The sequence below is a fragment of the Drosophila virilis genome, chromosome X (genome assembly GCF_030788295.1).
Source record: "Drosophila virilis strain 15010-1051.87 chromosome X, Dvir_AGI_RSII-ME, whole genome shotgun sequence".
NCBI classification, from domain to species: domain Eukaryota; kingdom Metazoa; phylum Arthropoda; class Insecta; order Diptera; family Drosophilidae; genus Drosophila; species Drosophila virilis.
The window spans coordinates 12050345-12068703 of NC_091543.1; the positions used below are offsets into that span (position 1 = coordinate 12050345).

The following is an 18359-nucleotide window of genomic DNA, read 5'->3' on the forward strand; positions in this document are numbered from 1 at the left end:
CACTTTAAACGGCAGCGCCAAGACCCACCTTCACCGTTCAACCCATCCAACAATGCTTTCATCACATGATGATGATGATATGTCATCAGTTTTCGATCTGGCAACACTGGCGCATGCGTAGCCAGCCAATGGGATTTTCAGAGCGAATTCAGTGTGCTTGCAAGCACTGTGCCTGCTGCACCGCGTGCACCGCGTGCACCGCGTGCACAGCGCTCATTCCGCTTGCATCTGCCAATAATAAGACTGATGACACTGATGATTCGACTTGAATTATCGCAGCGTTGTTGTTTTATATTTCCCTTTCCCTCGGAGTCTAATCTATTGACTCAGTTTTTACCCAAGACCTGAGCACAGATAGCTGTACACGTATGCGTATAGCGGTGTATGCACATACATAAATGCATATGTATGTGTGTGTGTGCATGTATGTATGTGTATGCATCAACAGCAGCAGCAGCAAGGAGAAAGAAGTGGAAGCAACAGTACATCTATAACAAAAGATAGTGTTGATAATAAACACTCGAGAGTTACATTCACATTCGCATTCGGCGACTGGATAACAGACGCCGCCGCCGCTGCCAAAGCGTGCAGCGCAGCCAGCGTCAGCTTAACGCTCACAAACAAAACTCACGCTTAAGTGGTAGCCGCAAAAAAATATGTATGTATATGCATATATGTATGTATAGGCATATGTAAGAAACAAAATAGAACCAACAAAAAAGTAGAGCAAACGGTGCCGATCGGAACGGTGGCAATTGGTCAGCCCGGAGCATTTAATGCCCTACGTTAGCCACGGCATATCCATGCCACAGAAATCTTCAGAAATGTATTTCCCCCCCCCCCCCCCTCCGAAAAAAAAAAAGAAAAAAACAACACACAACAAAAATTCCACATGATTAATAATTGTTTTAACGTTTCTCACGTGCCATTTGACGCATGATTAGAAATTTATCGAAATAATTAAAGTTGACGTAGAATGGCAACAAAAAATTGGATATCCCAGACTGAACATCCCCCCAAACATTGGAAATAAAATTAACAATGTTTTTGTTTTGTCAGCTATTTTTTTTCTTTTTTCGTTTATTAGAAAGAAACCTTCGAACTTTTTGTTGGTGCAGCTTGTCGCTTCTTTGGATTGATTAAGTCAATATATAATGTCCTTATTGCTATTAACAATAATTAAATATTTCTATTAATACAGCTCGTTTCAATCAACATTTTTTAATATTTATTGAGTTTCCTTGTCTATTTCTAATAGATTTTAACAGTGCTTAAGTGTTGCACAATGCCAAATAATATGTGTTCATATATGTTACAAGCTTCACATTCCGATCGTTAAGCCCGCATGCATTTAGGTTAGGGCACAAAACCGATAAGCCGAAATCAGAGCGTGCAAATAACTCAACGAGGTGCTAAAAGATGCAGCAAAGGAAGTGCGAAATTGAGATTAAAAAAAAAAGCAACAAATGAATAGGGTCGAAGTAGTGGCGAAAGAGAACGCATGAGAGCGAATGCTAACTGAGAGCCTAGCTGTTAACCGTTATGCCTAGCATACATACATAAATATTCACAACCGAATTCCAATCAGATTTGACAAGCCGCAAGTCGGCAGGAATTGGAACATGAGCTGGCACTCTAACTGGAACTGTTAATAATAACATTATGCTCAATTTAAATATTCACAATTCGCAAGCCAATTCTGATTTGAATTGTGATTCATTTGCATTGAGCGCACATTTCTTGCGCTTATCATTGATAAGTATAATTAATTACTATCGTATTAGGTGCATTTGATACTTTGATGTATCGACGTTGATATCAACATTTCGAGCTGTTTAAAAACTAATGAGAAAACAACAACATCAACAAATAAAACCAGCGCGCCAAAGCGAATCAAGTGTATTTAAATAAATTCAAATGAATTGTAATTGATGGGCCCGGGAAATTTCAACTCAGTTTTAAGTGCGACACCTAGCATGTACCTGACTTATAGATCGATCGGCAGTGTTTCATATTAAATACAACGACATTCCAACATGATTAATTGGATTCGCTTTGATGTCCGAGCTGCGCCTAAAAGTTGACAATTCAAAATTCAAATCAAATCAATCAAGCAAATAAAATATGAACGAGTTTTATTGTCGAAAATTCGATGTTTTTTTTATGCTCTGAAATCTTAAGGTATATTTATTTAAGAAAAATATTATTTCAGATTTCTATAGGGAATTCTCAAATCCAGAACTTCAAAATTTCGACAGATTATTTCTATGACATATGAAAAGATGATCCAATCAGGAGTCTTCCAACAGGGCCCAATTAGATTTCAATTAGATTGCTTAGGGATCGTCAAAATAAATATATGCTAAAGCAGGGAAACCTGAGCGTAAGCCAAGTCCAATCAAAGCCAAACAAATCAACGGCTGCACCCTTTAAAATGACGCCAGAAACTTTGGTTAAACATTCGACTCTGTATTTGTATATTTGTATATTTGCATTGTGCTCTTGTATAAAATATAAAAAATGATTTGCAAACAGATGTTAATGACTCTATGAATTGGCTTTAATTGGCTATGTATTAACTTGGCTAATTGTACAAATGCAAATACAAATACGAATACAAATACAAAAAAAAAAAAAATAAAAAACAAAATGTAAGCGGACATCAGTAATTGTTGCTGATTAGATGGGTAATGTTGGCGATGATCTTGCAGCCGTTCTTGTGGTGCAGCAAATTAAGGCACGGATCACGGATCTTCTCCTCAAGCAGCTTGATCAGCTCGGTGCGCAGACACTGCACCAGTTCGGCGGTCTCATGATTGTGCGCCTTCAATATGATCCAGCCGCTCTCGAGCAGAAAGAGAAAGTCACCGTCATGGAGTTCCACTTTGAAATCGGAGCCGGCAAAGAGCACAAGCGCAATCAATGGCAGCATGGAGCAGTCCCGTATATATATGGAGCTGGTGCACACCTTCTCTTGGTAGACAAGAAACGGTGCCTGGAAGACGGCCACCTGAGAGTTGACCGATGATGGATGTATGCGCACATAGCCATCGCCGCGCGTCTTAAAACGCAAATCCTGATGGCCCGGCTCGCGCGGCACAGCCCCACCGGCGGTCTGTATATAGATGCGATCCGGTGTCATTATCTTGACAATGTTCGGATATAGAGCGGCGCAGAGCAGCGATGTCAGCAGGCGATTGTTCTCACCATTCACATTCTGTTCGTGGCCTGCGGGCAAAGTTGTGAGATTTGTTTGAGAATGCAAGAGGACGTTTCAGCTAGCCAAGTCACCTGTTAACTGGAGTATATTGTCGCTGGAATTGGGTCGCTTGCGCGGCACATTGATGGGCACAAAACCAATGGAGACGAGCAGCTCCAGATACTGATACTTAAGATCTGCAATTGTCTCCAGCGTATTGATCGACAAAAAGTTCTCACTCGCATAATTCCGACTGGCTCCATAGTGGCCGCGCTTGGCCACGGCCAGCCATTTCTGTGGATGAGCCAACATTCAGTGTAAGTGAGTTATAGTCTTTATATCGTGTCCATCAACTTACGCGGTAGGCATTGAGCACGGTCAGATGATCGCTGTGATCGAGCGCAAATTGACGCTTGCGTTTGTCGGCCTCGACGCGTTTATTCAGCGGACTGACAAAGGGCGACTTATTGCTTAGGCAGGCGGCAATGGTGAGCACGCTGTCCAGGCACTGGAAGATGGCGCCATACAGCATCAGTTTGCCAATGCGCACGTCTACGGGCAATGCGGACAAATGATGGCCCAACGGTGTTAGCTGATCCTCGGCATCTAAAGCGCCAACATCACGTAAACGCATCAGGGCGCCCAGGACGCTGTCCTCTTTGGGTGCCTCCAGTGTCTCCAGGAGGACGGCGAGTGTGTTGCGCGATGCGAACGTTTGCAGCGTCTTGATGCGCAACACAATCTGCTCGAGCGGCACACGTTGTATCTCTGGCACCGGCTGCGCCAGTATATGATGCTGATACCGAAAGCTAGTATACAGATGTATGCAAACGCCGGGCATGACACGTCCGGCACGACCCTTACGCTGCTTGGCATTGGCGCGCGATACCCAGACCAGATCCAATGATTCCATATTGCGATTCGAATCGAAACCCTTCTCCTTCATCAGGCCGCAGTCGATGACAAAGACGCAATCATCAATGGTGACAGATGTTTCGGCAATGTTGGTGCTTAGCACTATTTTACGTTTGCCGGGCGGCGCACGCTTGAAGACCAGCGCCTGATCCTCGCTCGACAAAGCCGAGTGCAGCGGCACCAGCACAAATTTGCCAGCACGCGGCGCAAACATTGCGCTGTCCAGCAGCGCATTGTGCACCGTCTGTATCTCTTGGAAGCCCGGCAAGAAGATGAGTATGCTGCCCTCGCGCGGCCACTCGTGCTCCCCCTCCACAATGTGCTTGAGAACGGATTCAATTAGCTCCGGATTAATCATCATGGGCTCCATGAGGTAGATGCTCTTGCATGTCGTCTTCCTGTAGTCTGTCAATGGATCAAGCATTGAGTAGCTATCGATTTGGTTTGTGGCAAAAACTTACCCGCATAGCGGGAATATGTCTCCGCCAGTGTAAGATTCTCGTCTTTGACCTTCTGGCCAGGCGGTTCGCCGGATGCCTGAATATCAGCAAACTCCAGCAATTGCTCCAACACATCCTGTTCCTTCTTTTTGAGCTTGCGACAGTATTTCGTATCGCATTCCATCACAAAATCACAGCAGTCGAGTATGTCCTCAAGGAAAAGCTGCTGCACAGGAAACGTGCGTCCCGGTATATCCAGCACGGGCGCACCACCAAAATAATCGGAGAAGAGAGTCGCATTTAGCGTGGCAGACATGAGAATTACTTTTAGATCTTTGCGTTCCCGCAGTATATTCTTGAGTATGAGCAACAGAAAGTCCGAATCCTGTGAGCGTTCGTGTACCTCATCGACAATGACATGGCTGACATTGCTCAGCAGGGGATCTGAGGCCAGCCGGCGCAGCAGTATTCCCGTTGTGCAGAAGCTCAAGCGTGTGCTAGGCGAGATCTTGTTCTCGAGCCGTATCTGGTAACCAACCAGCTGGCCAATACGATCCAAACGCTCGGCGGCGACACGCTCCGCCACACCAATAGCCGACAACCGGCGGGGCTGTGTGCACAGAATCTCCACATGCGGCAAATCCGACTTGGGCGGCAGCTGTGTTGCCCGAAAGAACCAATTGTCCAGTATGAACTGCGGCACTTGGGTGCTCTTGCCACAGCCCGTTTCACCGGAGATGACAACCACCTGGTTGCTGTCAATTAGCGCCAGTATGCGCTCCATTTCGGCAAAGGCGGGCAGCTTACGGCGTGCCTCGATCAGCTTGTGATAGCGTTCGTCCCGACGCCGTTCATTGAACAGCTGCAGCAGTCGGCGATTTTCGCGCGCCAGCTCCGTGGCATTGCGTTGATGGGCGCCACCGTCGCTGCGCGCCGTCTGGCCGCGTTCATAGTGGCTGGGCCGTGGGGCTGATGCAGCAGCGCCGTTGGCATCCAACAAATCGGCGCCATTCGCCGGCTCATCGAAGAACAGCGAGCGTTTGGGCGAGGGAAAACGCGCTGTGTCCAGACTGCCAGCCAATCCCTCATCCGTTTGCAGCAGCTCGCAGACGCTGTAAACACAGGGTATGCCATCTCGGCAAATCTCTCGCGCCTCACGATACAAATGCCGCGCAAAGCGCAGCCGCAGCTCATGCGGTATATCGTGGCAGGTGGTCTTGAGGTAGATGTAGGGCGCCTCGTATGGATAACGGCTGCCGGGTGGAAAGCGCACCTCCACATGGAACCACAGCTCATTTTCATTCTCATCCAGATTCTCGGCACGCTTACGCTCCGGCGTCCCAGACACTTCCGGCTGTGGCGGCACATGCGCAAATCGGCATTTGGGTCCAAATTTACAGGTGCCATCACGATCGAAATTGCGACAACGTTGCGGCGCCTTCTTCTTTTTGTCCAATGCCGCCTGACGGGCGGCCGCTGTCGCCGCGAGGGCCGCTTCGCGCGCCTTGCGCACCTCTGAGGGGCTGTGTGCCAGCAGATGTTCAATCTTAAACTTCAGATTCCAGACGCTGTTGTATTCGCGCTCCTCGTACGCACGATCGTAGATGGATTGCAGCGCCTCCTTCTCGTCGGCGCGCATGTCCAACAGCGCGGACTCATCGGGCGGCTCTAGCTCGGGCGTTTCATCGCTGGGCACGCGCATATAGCGTCTATAGAGCAGCAGCAGCGCCGCTTCCGTATCGTGAGAGCAATGCTCATAGGCCTCCAGGCAATGGACGGGATGGAAGCCATAATTCTCCAGCTTGAGCAGCGCATAGCGACGCAGTCGATCGTCATCGGCGGTGCTGCTGGGCCCACTAACGCCCTGAACACTTTGCACTTGCAGTGTGCCGCGATCCTCCCAATAGGCATGTTTAATGCCTTTGCCGCCACGTCCGCGATCCTTGTATTTGCCAATATCGTCCAGCTTAAAGTCTGGACCGTGTATGGCACGCAACGTGTCCATGGTTAGCTGCTGTGACTCATCGCTCAGGCGCAGCACATGCAACTCCGTTTTGCGAGATTTGTTATCCGGCGCTGATTTTGGCGCCGCCGGCACATTCCTGCACATTCGAAGAGCAGGATTAAAGGAGTTAACCCATTTTGACGACTGGAATAATCATGTACTCACGTTGTGCGCGCATCGCTAGGCGGGCGCAGGTGCCAATCTTCAATGCGTTGACGTGAGGATTCGTCCATGCCCACAATTAACAACCGATTTCACAATTAAAGCTAATAACCCAACGGCCTACGGAGCATTATCAACTACCAAGTGAGCAATGTGCCAAATGGTTATCGATAACAGCGCAGCAGCTGACTTAACTGTCATCGGCGATAATAGGTACAGCGTTGCCACTAAACTCAAATAACATAAAAGTAACAGTTATATTTCAAGTCAGTTTAAATGTGTGTATGTTGTTAATGTATTATATAGAGATATATAGTTTTGAAATTGTGTGTGAAAAAGTGTAATAGAATTAAATTATTTCAATTGTGTTTCCTGGTTCAACGCACGTGGACACTTTTCCAACTCCAATTGCTCGAGCAGCTCGCTGTAATGGCAGATAAGTAAGTAAACAAATTTCAAATTGCATCGTATATCCGCAGCGCACTTACATTGCCTCCAGCTCGTATTTCTCAAGAGTTGCCGTCTCGTCCAACATGGACTTATACAACATGTCCCTCTCCTTGAGCCGCAACTTATATTTGGCCACAATATCCGCAGTGCCAGCATGTATGGCAGTTCGTTGAGTTTGCAGTTCAGCTATGCATTCCATCAAACGGACGTACGGCTAGTCGATCAAATTCAAATGTTATATATGTTTGTATGAGCATTTCACAGTTAAACTAACCATTTCGGTATATTCGTCATGTTCGCTTTGATCGGCGATCGCTTCTTTGGCCTTGATTGCCTGGTCACAGTGTTCGGCATAGGCACGGACATATTCGTTCTCATCGTTGAATAAATCGTGAAATTGTTGCAATAATTGCTTGTGCATATTGTCTACTCGTTCCACTGTGCACAATTTAATGCTAACTGAATTATTTAGGCTGCACAAAAGTTGCATTTTTTCTTCCAGAATTTTTGAGGATATGTTTTGATCATAAGTTACCACCTGACGCACACAATTATTATCCGAATCCTGCACAAGGCGTGTTTATTAAAAATGCATTAAATTTAATACCTCACGCATGTATGTGTGTGTATGTATGCATGTATATTTACCGTATAGTTTAGGCATAGCCCTGCAAATTGTTTCAATAACTGCGTAATTTCAGGGATGTCCACGCTTTTCTGATTGGCTTCAGCTCCAATTAGTTCCATCGGCTGGTCTGAGTATTCCAATTGCTTGTCCATATCGAAGCCAGTCGCATTATCATCAAAGTCCGACATGCTATTTTGTCTATTAAATGCTTTATTATTAGAAGCCAAACTTCTTGCGCGCCGCAATAAATTGCTATCGAAACTGTTGCGGCGATAGTATTGCCTATCGATAACAGTTGGCAACGCCATAAGGAATCGAGTTCCTATTCAAAAATGACTGAAATTTACTTCGCATTAGCATCACATATATTCAGATACGTACAACAGTCTATGCTGTTTGTGTGTGTCCGTGTGTGTGTGTGTGTATGTTTGGTGAAATAACTTTCATAAAAATATTGAATTGTTCAATTCACATATACTCTATTTACAGCCCAAACATGGCAAACAGAAACAAATCCTTGCCGCTGAAGAAGTTCAAGCGCGTTGCTAGCAAAGCACTTCGCATGGAACGCGAACGATCTGAGCTGGAACTGCAGATGTTGAACGCAGCTAAACCAAACAAAGTGCTGCGCGATCCTGAGCCAGAAATCAAACCAGTGCCGCCGCAGGAGCCATCGACATTGATGCCGCCTCTCTCACCGAAACGGCAAACACAAGTGAACATGCGGCCCAGCTCACAGCCGCCCATCTCTCGCAAGGAACAGTCCACAACATTGGTGTCTAGTGCACCAGGACTGTCGAAAGAAAGGCGGCAACAAGACGATAACGTGCTGGCAAGCCGCGAGCCGGATGACAATATAACACCACGCCGCAAGCCGGACGACAAGATGCAACCAAGCCTGTTGCCGGAACAGACCAAGCAGCGTCGCCGCTCACCGGACAGCATGCAACAGCGTCAGTTCCAGGACGAGCATGTGCATCAACGTCGTCCAAAGGACGATTACATAAACCAGCGCCGGCCAAAGGACAGCGATGACCTGCAGCATCGCCGCCAGGTGAAACAAATGCACGAGCATGCACATCAACACGTTCGAGTTGCCACAGCCGCTGCCGCAGCAGCTGCTGCCACAGTAGTTGCCCAGCTGCGCAAGGACGCAATCGATGCTGTTGCCCGCCAACAGGCTCCCTATATGCGTATGGCAGCACTCTCCAGTGCCAGATCCAATTCGAGCAACGGTTCAACAAGTGACCAGCGCCGCGTGATCCGCAATTCAAATTTGCTTAGTTCGGCACTCAGTATTATTCGCGAAATGGATCCAGCATTTCTGGAGACACTTTGTTATGCCATTCACGATCAGGTCACCAAGGATGATCCCTCGGAGTCGGAGTGATTTGTTGATATATACGTTATTATCGATTCGCCGACAGCGCTCCATATATTTTGTTCATTTTCTTCGCTTTCGCCAATTTCAAAATGGGTTTCAAAAATTTTTTGTTTTAGTTCCTCCATTGCTAACGAATTCTAAAAGGATGCGAGACTTTTTGCAACAAATGGGGCGGCAAAACTAACAACAATATGTGTTTTGATTTAGCTTTAATGTCCAACCCTTAGGTCAATTACCCTCTTTCTGTCTTTTGAGGAATAAAAACTTTATATTTTGATGCAACCAAAATATTTCTTGCGAAAAATTGGATCTCTATAGCTCGTATTCAATCTTGCTCAATTGCTGTATGTCTCAACTCAATTCATCATCTTAGATTTACATTTATTTTATATTTTTGTCCAGTCCTATTTTTGTCGCATATATTTTTTAATAATTGCATATTAATTAATTTTACTTTGAACCCTATTTCAAATATCTTGCGATACTTATCGCTTATCGCGATAGTCAATCAATTATCGATAGTTTTCAGTATTTATTATATATCCACACGCATCTCTATTGCAATATTTTAACGGAACAAAAACAACATGAAGGCGTCTTTAAATAATGCGCTCTTTGAGCTTGAACATGAGTGGATCCTTGGTGCGCAGGATCAGCTCAGCAATGAGCACTGGCGGCTCTGCGGTATTGCCCACAAATTCAATTTCAAAGTGCCGCAGCACATTCGCGACAATGGCCTTAATCTCCAGTGTGGCAAACTTCTGGCCAATGCAGTTACGCGGCCCCGCCGAGAAGGGTATATAGGCATACGGATTGAGCTTCTCGGCGCTGGTGACAACATCGAAACGCTCCGGTATGAATGTGTCCGGTTCGCTAAAGAGCTCCTCGCGCCGTCCCAAATATAAGGGGGAAATGCCAATGTTGGTGCCGGCTGGAATGATCTTGCCATCTGTTTGGATATGAAAAGAATGAGTGCATTTGATGGATTGGTAGTGCAAAGTGCCACAACTCACTTATTTCGCACTCCTCGAGCACCTTGCGTCCCAGCAGTGGCACCGACGGATACATGCGCAGCGTCTCCTTGATGCATAGATCGACATAGTGTAGCTTATTGAGCAGATCGTATGTGACGGGCGTCGCCTTATCCCTGCCCAGCACCGAGATAATCTCATCAACGCACTTGCGCTGGCATTCCGGATACGTGGCAATGTTGTAAAAGAAGAACATAATGGCCGAGGAGGTGGTATCATGGCCCTCGAACATAAAGGTGTCCACCTCCTCGCGTATGTCCAGATTGGTCAGCGGCTTGTCATCAATGCTCGACTGCAGCAATATGTCCAGAAAGGCCATCTTACGCTTAGCACCAACGTCAGCATCGTCCGCACTCTGTGCACTAGGCTCGCCGGCATTGCTCGCACGCAGCAGCTCCTCGCGCCGCTGCACAATGATCTTCTCCGTAAAGTTGTGCAGCACATTCAACGCTCGGCGCTCGGCCCGAGCCAGCGGTGTCAGCATGTAGGTCAGCTCGAACCGATAGAATATGTTGAACATGCGCTTGTGAAGCACCATCGAAATGGTCTTCACCGCGCGCACATACTCCGAGTCCACGTTCGTCTGTGCATTGATGGAGACGCCCATGGCAGTTTCTGGACGGACAAATTTGCAAGTTGTTTAAAAGTGGACAAACTCCGATTAAGATCAAATCATAGGTATGTATTACTTGTTTTAAATTAGATAGGATTCATTTGGGTACGTCAAATTATAACTAGACCCAGCTTCTTCCCTCTGCCCCACTATAAGTTCGGAGTTTATAGTCCGATCTTTCGAAAATGTTCAATGCATAAAAATGTGAAATCCCAAGGTATCTAGAAAGTTAAATTCACTTTCGTAGCTTTAAAAGACCGCATTTCGATAACTGATCATTTATATATCGATAATTTATCGATAATTTTTCAGCAAACTATCTGCACGTGCCATAGAAGGCTCTGATGGTGGATTCATGTTAATGGGGCCGAAGATAGCTCCTGAGCTGGGAGCCCTTTGGAGCCGTTTACCTACCACAAATGGTGTCCATGGTGCAGAGATTGATCCAATCGTATAGATTAAAGCCAGTCTGGCCCTGCCGCTGGCGTTCCTTATCCAAATTGTGCAAAAGCACACGCGATTCACGCTCAAAAATATCGACAAACTGTTCGAGAATCTTGAAATGGAAGGCGGGCGTTATGATCTTGCGGCGCTTATGCCATTTGCGGCCGCGACTGACGAGCAGACCCTCCTTGAGCCACGGCTCCAGGGCCTTGTACTCGCCGGCCTTGTCATTGAAGCGAAGTGTGCCCAGCACAAGCTCCACATCTTTGGGATTGGCCATCAGCATGTTCAGCTCTGGACCCAGCCACACTTTGAGCGTCTCATCCCTGGCATAGAGTCTCATGAAATCGTCAAGTGTTTGCATCATCTCGTGCGGTTCCTTGCCAATAAAATGATGGCCATGACCCAATAGCGGCCACGCAGGCGGGCTGGCCAAATCGCGAGTCACCTCGATGAGATGCTTGAACTTCAGCTGGTAGATGAGCAAACCCAAAAAGAGGGCGCTGGCCAAGAAGAGACCCAGTGCTAGAAACATTCCACTGCAGCACTCGCAACGCAATTCTACACTAAAGCCCAAAACAACGATCATTAGCTATATCTAGTCCAAACCCCTTCAATTGCTCCATTTGCAGCTATTTTGGTCGGCGTCAACATTAGCAATATTTATGGACACAAATCTAATCGCTGCTTATCCACAAACTGCCATCGGCACGGACACACTTAGTGACTGCTCGAGTTCCCGGCTATCTAATCGCTGTGAGAGCATCTTTACGAGCCGCCCGCCCGGCTGCACTTTGCCCAATCGTTGGACGGTGACGAGTTAACAAGCTGTGCGTACCCACATTATTGATAGAGTGGGTCTGGGTCGAGGTCAATTTCGAATAGCTCCAAAAAAAAGTCCAAACGATGGCAAAGATGACAGCTCCAGTCGGGGGTACGAGTGTTGTTACCCAAAACTTGTTCTTGATCAGGATCATATATGTATGCATTATGGCGTGGAAGCTGCTGCCTTTTGGCTGTAACACACATCTGCACAGTAAGCATTCAATTCTGTTTGAAGTGAACGGATCCTTTAGATATCGCCCGCATTTTATACTCACCACAGATGACATCCAGGGCGCATAGATGCGCAGCATGTCCCAGCTCAACCAAATTGCTGCCATCGCCACGAGCCTGGGCCAAGTGATTGACAAGCAGACGCGTCTGCCTATCAAAGATCTCGACATATTGATCCAGAATGCGAAAGTGGAAGGCTGGCGTTATAATTTTGCGACGCTTGTGCCACTTGCGGCCACGACTGACCAGGAGGCCCTCGTTGAGCCAGCCCCTTAGGAAATTGTATTCAACGGCCTTGTCCAGCAGCTGGGTGCTGCCCAGCACAGTTTCGACGTCGCGCGGCTTGAACATCATAACGCTAAAATTGGTGCCCATTTTGAGTTTGAAGGTGCCGTCATACTTGTCCGCCAGTTCGCCAATTAGCTGGGGCAACTGTGACGGCTCCAAGCCCAGAAACATATTGAAATTGCCGATCAATGGCAGCGTACGCGGTCCCGGCAGCAGTGCGGCCAGCTCGTGGGCTCGTCGGCGCCGGCGCAGCCACGGGCGCAACGGCAGCCAGCTGAGCGTGGCCAGAGCCAGGGCAATGCACACGGCGGCGATGATGAGCGGCAGGCAGTACAGCATTTCACCTTGGAGCAGAGACAATTTGCGACTGAGTGAGTGCATTTGATTGTTGGCCAAAGTTCTCGTTATCTGCAGCAGCCGCTAGAAGGTTATCCGCTAGCTGGGCCATGTCAAGTTCAAGTTGTTTTGTTGTTATCTTTTTCGTTATTCGCATCTGACACATGGCGCGTCCAAATTTAGAATATTCGACTAAAAATAGCTCCAGAAATGTGGCAACTGTGACGCCACGTCCGGGCTGGCAACGCTGGGCGGAATGGGCGAGTGGGTGTTTAGGTGTTTACAGTTTTTCAGGCTTTGTTATTGGTTTCAACAGGCAGCTGTGACGTCACTAGCGTGTCAGCCATTTTGGTCCAGCTGGCAACGCCTGCAAAAGGCACAAGCGAAAGAGCTGACGGCGAGGGCGAACGTAAATATGCATAAATATACTTATAAATATTCGATATTATTTAAGTGCGCAGCTAGCCTAACAACTCGTTGTTGACCCGTTCGAAACAAACGTCCATTATTGGTAAAAGGAAATAGGTGTAGAGAATATTTAGGAAACCTGTTAAGCATTCAGCATTCACATTTCCGTTTGTTTTCTTTTTTAGAGGGTATTTCATCTAACGGCAAATTTTCAACAGATTGTGTAGTTTATTAGGCACATCAATTAGCAAATAAGAAGATAAATATAGGACTAGAAATATGTCTTGTTATTACGATTGCTGATGCTGGAACAGAACAGTTCAGGACTTGTGACTTACTCAAGTGGATCTGGGCGCAACCAAGCGAAATGCTTGGCCAATGCGAAATGCATTCGCAATGGGCGCCAGCTGAATCATTCGAATCCAAAAAATCCGTATGCGGCCCACGCGATTTGGATCGTTACGTACACAACAACAATGCCATAAAGCAGCTTGCGGTGAGTACCTCACCTGAAGATACCCTGTATGCAGCTCTTGATTGCGCTAGACAAGGCAGAAACACATAACATCCTTGTAAATGGGAGGAAAGGGAGCTTGGAAGACTGTCTTCAAAATTTCAAAAATATTCCGGATCTGTGTAGACTTTATGAGATCTACATTCCGCTCAAAGAAACGAATCTGCAAGCCGATAATTAATCGATTTTGCAGCCGTCGATAATTAGAAAATACCCATAATACCCTGCCGTTTCAATGAGTACAGGGTATCAGTAGTAGTAGGCGTCCTTCAAGCATGCCAAATTCCAAAATTCTTGCGTCGGTCGTCGACGTCGACGTCGACGTCATTTTGCCGCCCCCGGCCACAATTGAAACGTAAATATTTACACATGTCTTACAAGAGTTGGCGATTTCTCACTGTCGAATCTGTATAGCTTCTATATACATACATATATATAAATACATTCCTTATAGATCGTCGATGTGTGCGCGCATTGGAATTTCATTGGCATTTCCAATTTTGTACATTTTGGGTGTGTTTTCTTTTTGAATTTCTGTTTTGATATCTTCGCAATTCTATTTCTTTTTGCTGTTCATTTTTTTTTTTTTTTTTTTTGTAATTTTTCCGTACGCTCGCCGCAGGCCACAGAGTTCAATGCGGCATGGAATTTTTGAACTCAATCGATTGTATTTGCCGTAGATCAGGCATGCAGCGACGGGCCACAGCGAAGCGTGCGGCACGGGACGCCGGAGAGCCGCAATTTCCTGGAGTCATCTGTTGGGCATTGGCTTTGCACATGGCCAATGGGCCATCAGGGCCAAAACGTGCCACATGGAGTGCTCAATGCGAGCGTTTCGATCAAACTGCACGCAGCAACAACAACAACAACTAGATGAATCCATTGTGCGAGCAAGTGGAAAGTGAAAAACGGCAAAAATGACGAGAGCGCTCTACACGACGGGAATAGCCGACCCACAGATACCCTGAGCCAAATACAAATATGCCAGCTTTCCATCTATGCACATTTGCACAACACACACACACACTTGCTTGTAGTCCGATCCTTATGCTCCAGAAAGTCCACGGCTCTAACTTCACAAATTCTTTATTTAACAGTTTTTCGATGCATACTGCTGAAGTGGATCAGGTATCTATATTTCTGCCTGTTACATGCATATGCACAAACCTATCATACCCCGTTTACCCGTTTTCAATAGGTGCACGAGAGAGAGAGCGACACACCGATATTCAAATACTCTATGACAGATTTCCGCAGGTATGTAAGGATATTAGCAATTTCTGAACTCAGATCGAAACGATTTTTACCATAGAGTTAGATGTTGCAGTTGTCCGATATAGATGAAATATTGTTCATAAGCAAATTGCACAGTTTACTTAAGAAATCAGTGCAATAAGTCATGACAGCTAGTATATGATATGGTAATTCGTTTCGGCCGATTTCGACATTATGTACAGCTATTGATCAGGTATATATGTATATGGCCACATGTTTTGACCAAATTATAATAGGGACTCTGCGTGGCTAAAAACAATAATATAAATAATTTTAATAATAATAACAATATCGCATTGGCGCAACACATTTTGCGTCATTTGGCGAGTGCTTTCAGCACTTGCCACACACACGCACGCATTTTTTGTATATAGATGTAAGCATTGGGCCATCAAAAACAAGAGCAAGAAAACAAAACATTCTGCGCCATAATGCCAAAATATTCCAATAATAATAATAATAATAATAATAATAATAATAATAATAGGTAATAATGAAAATATGACATACGAAGTAGATGTTGATGATTCAGACCAAGCTGCGTATGCGCAATTTGGTTGCATTGCGCATACGCCACGTGTGACGCGCATTTAAAAATAAATGCACTTGCCTGCCCAAATCGGGACTGAGCGCATTTAACATATCATTTCTTGGCCAATTCATGAACTTTATGCCAATGCCGAATCTTGATGATTCATTTGCAACACGCTCCCCTTCCGTTCGGGCGGGGAAATGGCTGGCAGGGTGGTAGAGGAGGCTGCGTGGCCCCTTTGACGTTTCGGTTGCTATTTTAAAGCAATTGTGTCCGCATGTGCTGTGTATTATTTGTGGGCCCCGGCTGAAATACACATGTATATATAAATATTTTTAGATAATAATCGCAGCAGCTAAATACAATTATGGCCTCAAAATTTCAGTTCTTAGCTCAAGATGTCGGGCAACAAGAAGTGAGAAAGTACGGCATATATTTTGCATGCCGACGACAAAATACTCTTGCCTCTGCCCATATAGCAGGGGCTTTGCAGACATGCAACAAAGATCACATTCAAGCCTATTTCCAACTTATAAGTACTGCCAACAAACATAGACGACATTCGTAAACGTTCAGCTGGCCATGATGCTTATCACATCTCTTGCTCTTTCAATTTTTGCCACTTTGCTTTGATGGTCATTCTTAAACGTTGAACAACAAATCCATTTGAGTCAAATTATGTTTACTATGCAGAAAAACGAGTCTGCGAAAAAGTACTCGATGCCGCTCTGGGTGATTCCCATGAGACAGAAATTGAAATTTTTGGCGGATTAATAATTGCGTCCAAAATAAAAGAAAGCATATGAGAAATTCAATCGAAATTTGTGCTCTAACCACGATGATTGTTCTAGAAGATAGACGCAGCAATATACTATATGTGTATTTTATGAAGACAAATTGCACTTTCAGTTATGCTTGTAATTATATATTACTTTGCTAAACCGAATTCAAAATTGAATTGAATGGCCGTATGCCAAAATATTGAGGCGATGCACAAAGTATGAATTGTTCTGCTTGGGCCTTTCAACGCTCGCAGATATATCAAATAGTTTATGCTAAGCAATAAGACGAACAAGATGTAGTAGAGGTAAAAATTGTTAAATGCAAAATGCAACAGGAAATCGCTGAGGCGAACGCATTTTCATTCATGACTTGATTTTATTTATGTCAGCGTGTGCGTGTGTCTCCCTTTCTCCCCCTCTCTCTGTGTGTGTGTATGGGAGATATACTATATGATTTAGACACGTTTACCTGCCCCTGACCACATATACGATACAGTTATATACACTTAGTATACGAACGTAATGAGCAATTGCCCAACATCGCCATGCACTTGTGGCTGTCGGCCAAACAGAAAGCGGCTAACAACAATGCAATTCGAATTTGTTTCAATTTACGATATCAGCTCAGATATACCCACATATATATATAGATATATAGACAGGCTTTGACAAGCCAAGGCAGCTGGGCACGCGCTCTAAACGCATTTCTTTACAGGATTCGAATCGCAGGCGTTGCCGTCGCCGTCGCAGCGCCGGGCTGCGTTCCATTCTCAAATAGACAGCTGGCATTTTTGACTTGCATCCAAGATTTTGGCTTATGTACATCCAATTGCCATTCATGCCATGCCATAGTATATATACATATATATATATATATATATGTGTATATATATCATATTGCACTGACGAAGTCCGACCGACCGATCACTAGCCCGTTAGATGACACAATCTATTTTTGATTGTCTTCGCTTTGGCTAGACGCTTGCACAAGGCGGGGCGTGGCGGGGCGGTGCAGGGTGGGGCGGTCACTTCCGGTTTTTCCCAACTGCAATGAGCATTTCGTGTACCGTGAACCCATTGCAAATGCTATTAGAGGGTAACATGTTTTTGTGCAAGTGCATGTAACAGGCAGAAGGCGGCAGAAATCGTTCTTAAGGCTTGTCCGTCTGGAACAAGATGAGATGCCATTAAAGAAAATTTGCTCATGTGCTTGCATTTTCATAAAATCGATAAATATCGATTTTTAGTCTAGGTTGTTTTTTTAAGATTACAGATTGCAGATAACAAGCGCCTCTTGGAAAACTCACCCGATTCTTCAAATGAAAAATTGTAGAGTTTGAGCTTTGCGCTTTGATCTGCCATGAAAATCGGACCGAGGTTGAAACTAGTGCTAGGTTAGGGTATCTCACAGTCGGGCACAGCGAACTAGACGGCACTCTTCGTTGTTTTGTATGCCTAGCAACAGGCGCTGCATTTAGATATTTGCATTTAGTGCTCTGGTATTCCAACTGCGACCCGACCCGAGCCGACCCGACCCGAGACACGACCTGATCCGCCTCCGATTACCAATTCTGATGGGATTGCGGTTATGTCCATAGCCCCAGACCCAACCTAAAGCCCCAGTCGACGCAGCGAAGCGCAACGCGAGTGCCGTTCTTGTTGCTTTTGGAATGCTATGCACAATGCATTAAGCGAAACAAGTCATAAAAAAAATTGCATATTTCTTTCTTGAATTTTCCACATTTCTTCTCTGAGTCAGGTGGCAGGTGTTTTTCTTGGCTTTTTTTGTACACCAAAATGCCCATAAGAGGCCATTAATATTAATAACCCAAAGAGCCCTATGAAAAGCATGCTTAAACGAACGTTTTATGTCCCCATCATTTTAAGCAGCTAACAG

General features: G+C 45.6%; 4 protein-coding genes and 1 long non-coding RNA gene across 7 annotated transcripts; 2 read left to right on the top strand and 3 right to left on the bottom strand.

The window, feature by feature from the left end:
* Nucleotides 1-2538: 2538 nt before the first annotated feature.
* LOC6633487 (putative ATP-dependent RNA helicase DHX57) lies at nt 2539-6885 on the bottom strand. Its single transcript, XM_002057310.4, has 5 exons — nt 6725-6885; nt 4576-6656; nt 3558-4519; nt 3292-3493; nt 2539-3228 (listed from the first exon to the last, which is right to left on the bottom strand). Exons 1-5 carry the CDS (start codon nt 6790-6792, stop codon nt 2663-2665), a joined length of 3879 nt encoding a protein of 1292 aa, XP_002057346.1. The 5' UTR covers nt 6793-6885; the 3' UTR covers nt 2539-2662.
* A 103-nt stretch (nt 6886-6988) lies between these two features.
* Nucleotides 6989-8062, bottom strand: LOC6633488 (uncharacterized). The gene is made up of 4 exons (XM_002057311.4): nt 7820-8062; nt 7446-7736; nt 7210-7385; nt 6989-7145 (listed from the first exon to the last, which is right to left on the bottom strand). The coding sequence occupies exons 1-4, from the start codon at nt 7985-7987 to the stop codon at nt 7076-7078; spliced, it is 705 nt and encodes a 234-aa protein (XP_002057347.2). The 5' UTR covers nt 7988-8062; the 3' UTR covers nt 6989-7075.
* On the top strand, nt 7019-9480 carry LOC6633489 (uncharacterized). 2 transcript variants are annotated; one of them, XM_015170217.3, is made up of 2 exons: nt 7019-7161; nt 8289-9479. In XM_015170217.3, the coding sequence occupies exons 1-2, from the start codon at nt 7151-7153 to the stop codon at nt 9187-9189; spliced, it is 912 nt and encodes a 303-aa protein (XP_015025703.1). In that variant the 5' UTR covers nt 7019-7150; the 3' UTR covers nt 9190-9479. The 2 variants fall into 2 exon arrangements, with proteins under 2 accessions (XP_015025703.1, XP_002057348.1); XM_002057312.4 differs by lacking the exon at nt 7019-7161 and adding an exon at nt 8203-8221 and having other exon boundaries at nt 8289-9480.
* A 222-nt stretch (nt 9481-9702) lies between these two features.
* On the bottom strand, nt 9703-12996 carry Cyp4d1 (Cytochrome P450 4d1). Of its 2 annotated transcripts, none has more exons than XM_015169948.3 (3): nt 12372-12996; nt 10197-10829; nt 9703-10132 (listed from the first exon to the last, which is right to left on the bottom strand). In XM_015169948.3, exons 1-3 carry the CDS (start codon nt 12994-12996, stop codon nt 9783-9785), a joined length of 1608 nt encoding a protein of 535 aa, XP_015025434.1. In that variant the 3' UTR covers nt 9703-9782. The 2 variants fall into 2 exon arrangements, with proteins under 2 accessions (XP_015025434.1, XP_002057349.2); XM_002057313.4 differs by lacking the exon at nt 12372-12996 and adding an exon at nt 11242-11860.
* On the top strand, nt 10757-12454 carry LOC138911308 (uncharacterized). The gene is made up of 3 exons (XR_011416821.1): nt 10757-10892; nt 11140-12307; nt 12377-12454. It is a non-coding gene; the product is annotated as an uncharacterized lncRNA (long non-coding RNA).
* Nucleotides 12997-18359: the final 5363 nt, after the last annotated feature.

What these genes read in the sequence shown, in the direction of transcription:
- Cyp4d1 (XM_015169948.3), bottom strand. Translation starts at nt 12,996, where the DNA reads ATGCACTCACTCAGTCGCAAATTGTCTCTGCTCCAAGGTGAAATGCTG. An exon ending in CGCCCTGGATGTCATCTGTG is followed by an intron (nt 10,830 to 12,371) that starts GTGAGTATAAAA and finishes TTGTCCGTCCAG; the next exon opens with AAACTGCCATGGGCGTCTCC. An exon ending in GCTCGAGGAGTGCGAAATAA is followed by an intron (nt 10,133 to 10,196) that starts GTGAGTTGTGGC and finishes ATATCCAAACAG; the next exon opens with ATGGCAAGATCATTCCAGCC.
- LOC6633488 (XM_002057311.4), bottom strand. Translation starts at nt 7,987, where the DNA reads ATGTCGGACTTTGATGATAATGCGACTGGCTTCGATATGGACAAGCAA. An exon ending in GGCTATGCCTAAACTATACG is followed by an intron (nt 7,737 to 7,819) that starts GTAAATATACAT and finishes CGCCTTGTGCAG; the next exon opens with GATTCGGATAATAATTGTGT. An exon ending in AAATACGAGCTGGAGGCAAT is followed by an intron (nt 7,146 to 7,209) that starts GTAAGTGCGCTG and finishes CTGCCATTACAG; the next exon opens with CGAGCTGCTCGAGCAATTGG.
- LOC6633487 (XM_002057310.4), bottom strand. Translation starts at nt 6,792, where the DNA reads ATGGACGAATCCTCACGTCAACGCATTGAAGATTGGCACCTGCGCCCG. An exon ending in CCTAGCGATGCGCGCACAAC is followed by an intron (nt 6,657 to 6,724) that starts GTGAGTACATGA and finishes TCGAATGTGCAG; the next exon opens with GAATGTGCCGGCGGCGCCAA. An exon ending in GACATATTCCCGCTATGCGG is followed by an intron (nt 4,520 to 4,575) that starts GTAAGTTTTTGC and finishes ATCCATTGACAG; the next exon opens with ACTACAGGAAGACGACATGC.